Raw genomic sequence first — 10,737 nt, forward strand, 5'->3', positions numbered from 1 at the left:
TTTTCTACTTACAAGCTGCTGTGGTATACTCAAGGCTGTTGTTTAATTGGCAACAATGCAGAAATGTCTTTACTTCGTCATTTACGAACATACATATGGTTCTTTCCATCCAAAATTTTACACTCAAATTTTTTTTCGTGCGAAAAACTTTTTTTTGTGTGATTTGAGGCAAAATATTTTTGTATTTCGACTCAATGTGAAAAATTTTGGTGTTATGAATTTTAAACATTTCAACTTTTTAACAAAAGTACCTTTAAACATTTGCGTATAAAAAAAAAATTGCATATAAACTATTTGTTTATAAAAAAAATCGAAAAAATTCAACATATATATATCTCATTGGAAAGCTGAGAAAAAATCGTAAAAAGGTGGCCGGCTAGTTATTTTTATAATGCAACCCTTTTCTTCGTATACGCAAATGTTTAAAGGTACTTTTCCAAAAGTTGAAATTTTGAAAACTCATAACTTCAAAATTTTTCATATTGAGTTGAAATAAAACAATACGTGTCCAATAACAAGAAGAACAAAAAAAATGTTTCGCATGAAAAAAAATTTTTAACATAAATTTTGGATGGAATGACTCATACGTATATGTACATATATGCACATATGTATGTACATAAATTATAGAAATAAACAAAAACTATCAGATTTTGGATGACAACTGGTTTCAGGGAAAATTTTTCTGAGTTCGTTTGGTAAACAACTTTGTGTCATATCGCGTGATTTAAAAACAAATAACAAAAACAAAAAGCATTAAGACATGTATGTACATATATGCATATGAACACTTTTTCACCCGTTTACTCATTTAAAATGTTAATTAGTATGTGAAAATGATGTTTGCTTCAAAGTTTCCTTATTTCAGAAAAGAAAAGGTTTGTGGAAAATTTCCTTTACCTTTTGTGCAAATAATTAATGGTGGTCTAAGATCGACCATGTTAGCTTCCTGAAGTTGTATGCACAAAGAGCTTGACATTTTAAGAAACCAACAAAGGCGAGTACCGCGCTTCTCCCATTCACAATTTTACTAAGATTTTCTCACGTTCTCATGAACTGTCTTTATTTTCATAACCAAAGACTTTAACTAACATTTTTAAAGAGCATATATTTCAATAGCTTTCCACTTCTATCTGAATCCATTCAAAGGCAGGATAAAGGATACAAACAGGATATAAACGCTATAAATACGTATTTTTTTCTAATTAAGGAATATTTCTTGTTAAAATATACATATGTATATTCCGGCCGTTGGCTTCGAATTTCCTGTAGGAGACATTAAGTAAAGAATTAGTGTAATGTTTATTTATCTAAAAGAATTTCAGACGTTCGGTTTAATAACAACAAATTAAGTCCGAAAAATTAGCACAATAAATAAAAAAATATATATTTTCAAATTGAAAAAATATATCCACATATGTATATGTAGATTATACAAGACACTTATAAATTTTGATGCCGACTCTTGGTATTCAACTAATCGACTAACCGGATATATTCGAATAGTAATATTCGCTTTGCACTATCCAGATAGTCGTAAGGTATCGACTATTCAATTAACTGCTCATTTTAGACTGTTTGGTTAACCGTTCGTTGTCGACTATTCGGGGCAAAAATTCAAAGGAGCAAAAATCAAAAATTCTTTAGGTACAAAAAGTTTCAAATGTAGTGGTTAAGCACTTTCGACTTGCTTAGAGATTATCTTGAGAACCATGGTAAAAATTTTGGTACGTGATCTCATACTACTATATCCAAATATACTCTCTATAATTCTCGATATATTAGGCCTCAAGGCTTAAACAACTTTAAATCGTTTCTATAGTACAATATACAGAGCTAAAACATCAGCCTTTGCTAATAGGATAGTCGTAATAAAAACTTTAGCATTTCTTTATTCTATTTTAAATATGAGAACATTGTTTAGAGTCAAGTTTGATTGGTTATTTGTTGTTTAGTTTATAATTATTGCCTACAAGAAATCCGCTTAAGTCTATGTGTAGTGATAATTTGAATACATTTGTTTAACATTTAGATTGTGATGACATTGCAAATAATTTATTAAAATATATATTAGAGTAGGCGAGACCGTAGTCCTTAGCAAAGCCTATATGCTGGATGAGTTTTTCGTTCGGCTAAATCGCACAGAGACATATCTACCGTTTCAAGATCTGAAATGAAAAAAATTAAAATTTATTGAGTGTATATAGGGTATTTTTTCAGTGAGACAGATTTTCTGAAGCGATTTTTCAGAGGCATTAAGCTGAAGTTAGACTCAACGTCAAAGGAATGTGCCACATGCAAATGATTCAAAATTTTTGAGCCCCAACATTTATATAAATAATTTAATTGGACGATAGGAAAAACTTTGGCGACCAAATTTGAGATCCAATAAAATCAAATTAACGGTATTTTCATTCATTGTTTTGTATTTTATTGGAAATAATACTTTTATAGCACTGACTCCTTTTATATTGTATTGCAACATTTGAACTTATGATTTATAGCTTATTGTTTATTTAGTATCGAACATGGATAAGTTCTAGCGTATGTCATATACAAAACTAGGGTTCGACATTAGTTTCCAACCAATATGATCTTTTTTTTCGAAAAGTGATTGGCCCTCTACAGTTAATGGCAAACCTTCAGGTGTTTATACATGTAAACACTTCGTCAAAGGAAAATAATGTTGATTTATATAGAAGCCAATATAGAGATAATACTATGTATAGTAATTTGAGAAAGGTTGTGGAATTGAGGTAAATATTGATATGATTTCTAGTTAGAAGAATAATGGCTGTAAAACTATTAAGCAGTTGAGGTTGGCTTGCAATTCATATTAGTTCGTTCGTTATTGAATAGCTTTTTTGGGATCAAATAAATTAAAAACTAGAACTGATTTGCACTATTTTTAAGTGGCTTGGGAAGACACAATTGTAGTTCTGTGAGGAAGTAGTTCGGTCACAACTTTAGTTCACGACTCCCTCTCAACTCACCGCACAGTTTTTCTGTTGTGGTCAATGAACTAATGTTTTCTAATAATTAATAATACATATTTTCAACTAGGTAAAAAAGCTTATCAAAAAAATATCGATATTAATCTGACATTTTTTAAAATATTAGGTCGAGTAAGAAGTTCGTTCGGTTTTTATCTAAGAGATGGCGTTATTGTCCATAGTACTAGTGTTACGTGTCGCATCATGTCATACTATACGGCGCTGAAAACGTGTTTATTTGCGCTAAAAGTTTTTCTTTGACAGTTTTTCGATTGATTTACTCAGTTCGTTGTAAGCGCTCGTCAAAGATGGACACCAACAAAGAGAACATTCGTTATATTTTAAAATTTTTCTTCGATCAAAGCGAAAAAGCAGCCAAAGCGGCTGAAAACATTAATTTAGTTTATGGGCCCGATACTGTAAACGAACGTGTAGCACAAAAGTGATTTACTAGGTTCCGTTCCGGTAATTTCGATGTCAAAGATGCACCACGCGTCGGGAGGCCTGTCGTCGAAAATTGCGATAAAATCATGGAAATACTTGTAGTGGAAACAGACCGTCACGTGAGCACTTATTTAATTGCTGAGGAACTAAAGATAAGCCAGAAAACCGTTTGGAACCATTTGCATAACCTTGGATTCAAAAAGAAGCTCAATGTTTGGGTGCCACACGAACTAACGCAAAAAAATATGATGGACCGAATTTCCATCTGCGAATCGCTGCTGAATCGCAACAAAATCGACCCGTTTTTGAAGCGGATTGTGACTGGCGATGAAAAATGGGCCACTTACGACAAGATCGAGCGCAAACGGTCGTGGTCAAAGATCGGGGAATCTGCCAAGATGGTGGCCAAGACCTGATTGACGGCCAGGAAGGTTTTGCTGTGTGTTTGGTGGTATGGGCAAGGAATCCTCTACTGCGAACTGCTCCCCTATGGCCAAACGCTCAATTCGGCCCTCTACTGCCAACAACTGGACCGCTGGAAGGCAGCACTCATCCAGAAGAGGCCATCTTTGATCAACAGAGGCCGAATTGTGTTCCATCAGGACAACGCCAGGCCACACACGTTTTTGGTGACTCGCCGGAAGCTCCTGGAGCTCGGATAGGAGGTTCTAATGCACCCATCTTATAGTCCGGACCTGGCACCAAGTGATTACCATCTTTTCCTGTCCATGGAGAACGCGCTTAAAGGTGAGAAGTTGGCCTCAAGAGAGGCCTGTGAAAATTGGCTCTACGAGTTTTTTGACATTAGGGACGCAGTCTTCTACGAGAGGGGTATAATGAAGTTGGCATCGCGTTGGCAACAAGTTTACGAACAAAGCGACGCATATTTGACTTAAATCGGACAAATGTACACAAAGTTATCATCTTTTGAAAAATCAATAAAAAACCGAACGAACTTTTTACTTTACCTAATATTACCAATTTGCGATCGTATCGGGAAAACACATATACTGCTATATAAATATATATGTGGACGCAAAGATTCATCAAAATTATATCGATAAATTAAATCCTTATATTTTATGTGAACTTATTAGAGGCATCAAAGGTTATACATATTTTAGTTAGCCGAGATAAATATGAAGTATAATGGGCATAAACAATTCAACAAATATTTGTTTTTCTCTTTATATAAGTAAATAATATTTAGTTTGAACTGCAACAAAATTTTACTCAATGGCTTCAAAAACACCTCCAAATTTTATCAGCAGCAAACTTTTATCCGAAGAGGCTGTTCCAAGATACTCTTACACTCTCACTTGTTATAATTAATATTATTCACAAAAAAAAAATCATAAAACTCCGTTGCTTTCGGAACTACTTACTGTGCTTCGTGGTACATTTTAATCGGTCGTATAGACATTTGTTGTCAAATCTAGCATAACAAGTACTGTCATAACCACAAACAAGATCGCGTGTCGTGGGACATTCTTCGTTGCACTGTTTCGGCTTCGATTGTGTATCTGCACTAGCCCTTGTGACAAGCATGAGTACTAAAATTAGAAAAATTATTTAGTACTCGATTAATAATTAAATTAGAATTATATAATTTCATGCTTCATTTTTACCCATTAACACATAGATAAAAGACACTTTTGTAGTTGTATTCGCCATTTTTATTTCAAAGTAAAAATCACTGTTATTGTTTTTGAAACAAGTTTTAATTATGTCTAACAATTATGCAAATCCCGCTGGCGCTGCAATCTGCCTGTCACGGAATCTCTTATTCGACTGTTTTTGCTGCGTCGGCTTAAATGTTCTCGCTGGCGATGCGAATTTCTATCCCAGTTTCCGTTATAAAGTTGGATTTTGCATAAATAAATGTACATATAAATATATACATATATGTATATATGTACGTAACTAACAGTATAGGCTGCGTTTCACAGTAGGTCCTCAATAAAGTGAACTTTTATGATAAACCCAAGGAAAATGAGCTGATTTTTATATTTAGTTGTATCTGTATTCATATTTATATATATACTCAGTATAGTTTTAAATATAAAATATATTATTTTCAGCAATGACAACATTTATGGATATTCAACTAAATTTTTTTGAATTCACTAGCTTATAAAATAATTTAGAGGCAGACAATTATCAAGGATTGTTCAGAAAATCGATTATTTAAAATTGGTTATGAACAATTTTTCTAAGAAAACATATTTTTATGTTTAGCTTTATATAAGAATTCACCGTATTTGGCGCCATTGAGCTAAGATTATCATTTAAAGCGCCTGTTACGTACATACATACATCACGACCAAGCTCCACAATATACATACATACATATGTATGTGCTTATTTGTATTTATACATAAGTATGCACGTCATTGCAAATACTAATATAATTTCTCTGATAAGTATGTCCATTTTCTATGAAATATGTACATATGTATATATGTATGCATACAAATCGGTGTATGTAAATACAGATAGGAATATATATTGAAATAGCAAAGATTCATACTATCATTACGCTATGCAAATATATACACAAGTATATATATAGAGCCATGAACAGTGTCCACATTGAATACTTGGATCATATAAGGGGCGTTTTTGGATGCTGTCTACGTGGCTCGTGGACAAAAGTGATAGCTAAATAGCGAACATACATATTTACAGGAATTCTCCTAAGTACATATTCATCCACAAATATATACATATGTACATATGCCCATATGTATATGTGATCATTCATACAATCGGTGAATTTCTAACTTTTGCATCAGCAATTTACATATGTAGCTTTAGCAATGTACATACATATGTAAAATTATAGACAAATATCATCGCTTTCAATAGTAAATATTGATAGTTGCGTAGACCGTGGTTAGGGTGATTAATTTGGTGAGGAATTTTAACTTAAAATACATTGTTTGAATCCCAAACATAAAGTAATTATTTCAACAAATTAATAAGTGCAACAACTTAGAGGGAATAGTTTTTTTTTTAGTAAATAGTTATTAAGTCTGAGTACTGAAAAATTTAATAATAATCTGCCATGCCACAAGTATTAAAAATTCTGCTGAACGTATCATTTGTTTCCGAGTAGTCACTAAAGCAAAATTGACAAATGCTGTTTTTAGAAAAACGCGTTTATAAAACAGCCATCTTAAACTTAAATGACCTACAATTTATCGCTTAATGATCGAATGAATAATTATTTAGCTTCCAAAAGTATGGAATATTTTATAATGTGACAATTATATCAAATATCTTTGCTGTAATTGAATATCGATAGCGTCGAATCGGACAAACAACTAGCATGAAACAAATATACCAGCATAAAAACACACATGGAGTTAAGAAAATTTATAGGTCACTATAATAAGTTACAAAAATTTTATTCAACTTCTTTATTTTGGTTTTGTATTCACATAGAAATTTGTTGATAAGAGACCACAGTTCAAATGGAGTGAGTTGACAAATAATGATTTTAATATGACAGGTCAGGTTTTCCATACTCTTTGAAATTACATTTCGACGATTGATGAAACATTTATTGTGTGAGAAAGTGTATATTTTCAACTATGAGATAAGGGCTAAACAGACTAAGTTTTGTCCACGTTTTTCTTCAATGAAATTTATTGGAAAAATACATTTTTTTGTTCGTCACTACCGGCAGTTTAAATCGGAAACAACTCGCTTTACTTAGCCGACACACTTATGTAGTTGAAATATAGGGCGTTTGCTTACATACAAACATATAAGCATATATTAAATGCACGTACACATATATACATATACCAGTGTATATTTGTATGTATTTGGTTTTGCATTTCGGAGCTTTTACGCGGTAAACATGTTTGTGAATATACTATGCATAGTTCTTATAGACAATACTTTGCACATACATACATACATATTTACGTGCAGACAAACGTTAATACATATTCCTCGCATATGTCATCGTACTTGTTGATATTTTTAAATGCTCGCTTCTTTGATGCCTCCGTAGCTGCGTAATTATACAAGTACACACAAGAAGATACAAGTGCAGCTAAAAATAAATTGACTTGAGCTATAATTAGCGCTGCAAAAAGAGTAATTAAAAGAAAAGTAATCAAAGAGGGCATATTTATGATCGCAAACATCAATTTATACTTAGCTTTATTAAAATATTTATCTACATTAGGGTGGTACCTATTTTTAAGCTTAAAAAAATTTGAAGCCTATGACTATATGAAGAAAATATATATCATTGTTTTAAAGTTTTATTGGTATACTTATATATATATTTAATGAATACACAGTAAAACTTTTGAAAAAAAATAAAATTTTTTTTGAGTTACACCTGAATGCTAACAGCGCTAAAAGCGGTTTTTTACTAGAAGATATTATCCGAATCCAACATCGAAAAAAGATCAAACATTTATAAAATGGCAAAAATGGTAATCACTGCAGCAATTTCAAAATATGCGTTCAAAGATAAACTGAGTGAATTGTTTCAACTAAGTGGCTGCCTATAGAAGCCTGTAACTAAAAAAATATTTGCAATATTAGTTTCAAATTTTAGTATAGTATTTTTTAAACATAGATCTGCCGTTTAATTTGGAGTATGTTCGTGTGACATAAGCAAGGTTATACTTCCATAAAATTCTCTCCAAATAATATTGTCTATGTATATATGGGTATATCGATGATCTTTTGACATCCATACAATGTTCAAATTTTCAAAGAAGACCGCTGTATCGTTTGTTTATTGGGATTTAAATAGTTTGTAAGGAAAATTAATTGGCTTCTCATTACAATTGGAAGCAATCGGGTTATTATAATGTAATTTCGAATGATATTTATAAATAATGGAATATATGAACCTTTATTGTAATTATAATTATTTATACATAGTCACTTATATTTTATACATGAGCATGCCCGATTTAAAAATAAATATTCTTAAAAAATTAGTTTAAAATTTCTTTAGTATCAAAAGTTGTGGTGACGAATAATATATTTTTTACTTAAAATAGCAATAATTATAATTTTTGTATAAAATATTTAGCATTATTTTTTTAATTTTTAGTGAATTAAATGAAAAAGCAGCCATTTTTTTAAGTCGTTTGATTTTTTTTATTATTTCGTCTATCAAAAAATATTTAGAAAACTTTTAAAAAATTATAATAATAGAAGGAGGATTTTAGATAGGAGAACAAATTTTGATTTTTTTTGTAGATACAATTGAAAATAATAAAGTATTATTAATTTTGAGGCGATATAAATATATTTGATTTTTACCGCTGACTCCAATTAGAAGAAAACAAAAATATAAGTACAATGGCGTGCTTTTTTTTCATAAAACGAAGAAAATTAAAAGTTTTTTTTTACTAACACACTTCCATAATGAAATTCTTCATACAAAAGACTTAAGCAACGAACTTAAAATAACTTCAGCTCATCTATAAATTTTCGAAGATATTCAACAGCTCATCATCGCCAACAAAGGTAAGACAAATTAGACTGCGCTGACTCCACCCGCGCACGCCTCCTAGTCAACTTTGTTGCAACATGCGATATTTAAGCAATTTCCAAGACAGAACGCTCTGGTTCAGCCCCTCGCACAGCCGCACCACACATCCTTTAAGTAAAGAAACCACAAAAGCACAAATAAAAAATTATAAAAAAAAATAATTTACTGAGTTAATTAGCTACAAATATTAAATTAAAAATTGTTTTCAACGCATTAACTGGTTCTGGCCGAGTTCAGTGGCATCGCATGGCACGGCAAACACTTCAACTCGTTTACGCTCAAAGCGAGCGCAATGCATACCAAAGCGTTTACAACAAATAACGATCTACGTAAAAATTAATTGAAATATTTTGAAAGCAAAGAGCCGATTTAGAACCAATTTTATACACTAATGAACCACTGACACACTAACCCACTAGATATTTGATAACTCGCAGCAAAACCATAATTGAACACTGTAAAAATGTTTCTATTCAAACTAATTTTTTTGTTAAATATCAAATTGATTGTTGTTGTAATTATGTCGTTTTACTAAACGCAGCGACGCGTTAATCGTCGTTCAACCGCTCAAGTTGTTTACTCGCCAAAGTTCAGAACGCAATTGAACGCAGTATCGAAATGCAACGTTGATCTTAAACGAAAAGCACGAGTGTGTAAGCAATCAGCAACAACACTGTGTTGGTAGGCGAATATTGCAGGCTATATTTTCCAGCTGATTGCCTTTGTTGCACCAGCAAATTTGGCTGTTTTGTTGGCCGACAGTGGCAGTGGTAACGGTAGTTGAATTTATTTGCACATTCCCACATTCGCTAAGGAGCTTGTAGGTCGTGGCTTTTTTGCTGCTTTATGAGCAGCGGTACATACACTTACGTACAAACATATATGTATGTATGTATGTGTCTAGTTTCATGTGTTGCACACGCGCGTTTATTCTTCCATGAATGCAACTAGATTTGGTTTGTTTTTGGCCACTAAAGCACACACATCTATGCATACTCGTATATATATAAGTACTCGAATGTAAATAGTCGTATTGTTACATACCCACATATACACACACGTACTTATGCATATAAGGTATATAAATATATCTATTTGCTGCTTGTTTGCTGATGCAGAGGACAATATTCTATAGTAGACGCTTTGATTAATGGCCTGCTTAAGATGACTGAGAGCGTGTCTGCGCGTGATAGTGTTGGTAAATTCTAGCTGTAAATACTGTGTGTTCGATTCTCTTGAAAGTTTGTTAAGCATTTAATGCCATCATAACTTCTTTACTACATTCGAATAGAATTTAATATTTAGTAACACATTACCTCACTCGCTTTACTTTAGTAATTCTTGTGTTTCCAGCTGAACCTCTTAAAATATGTTTTTAAAAAATTATTATTTTATAAATATATTAAAATAAAAAATATCTATTCACACTTCGGATATATTGTTATTCGATCTAATAATCTTACTTATCCTACACAAGGAGGATCCTTCTAGTGGCTCAAACTTTTTTCAGGAGTTACTTGGAGCAGAACTAAACAGTTTTTGATTTTCAAAATGCTTATTCCTTTGATGTTCTCTTTACTTTATACAAATCCTGTGATTCTTTAGATTTATAATCATACAAAAATTACTCGTTTCTTTGTTATTATATTTGCATGTTATTTTAATAGAATTTGATTTCTCATTAACATTATGATTTTATGTAAGTCCCAAAATATTCACCTTAATTTTAACTCAAAATGATTGCTTCCCACTTTAGCACTTTAAGCA

The 10,737-nt window shown here is 31.8% G+C and overlaps 1 protein-coding gene and 1 long non-coding RNA gene across 2 annotated transcripts; both read right to left on the bottom strand.

Annotated features, from left to right (window-relative positions):
- Positions 1-1,850: 1,850 nt before the first annotated feature.
- LOC118682763 (uncharacterized) lies at positions 1,851-5,241 on the bottom strand. The gene is made up of 3 exons (XM_036372487.2): positions 5,066-5,241; positions 4,823-4,990; positions 1,851-2,168 (listed from the first exon to the last, which is right to left on the bottom strand). The coding sequence occupies exons 1-3, from the start codon at positions 5,109-5,111 to the stop codon at positions 2,095-2,097; spliced, it is 288 nt and encodes a 95-aa protein (XP_036228380.1). The 5' UTR covers positions 5,112-5,241; the 3' UTR covers positions 1,851-2,094.
- A 2,441-nt stretch (positions 5,242-7,682) lies between these two features.
- LOC106621092 (uncharacterized) lies at positions 7,683-9,580 on the bottom strand. Its single transcript, XR_001330885.3, has 2 exons — positions 9,383-9,580; positions 7,683-9,078 (listed from the first exon to the last, which is right to left on the bottom strand). It is a non-coding gene; the product is annotated as an uncharacterized lncRNA (long non-coding RNA).
- Between the last annotated feature and the right edge of the window lie 1,157 nt (positions 9,581-10,737).

The sequence above is a fragment of the Bactrocera oleae genome, chromosome 6, assembly GCF_042242935.1.
Source record: "Bactrocera oleae isolate idBacOlea1 chromosome 6, idBacOlea1, whole genome shotgun sequence".
Lineage (NCBI taxonomy): Eukaryota > Metazoa > Arthropoda > Insecta > Diptera > Tephritidae > Bactrocera > Bactrocera oleae.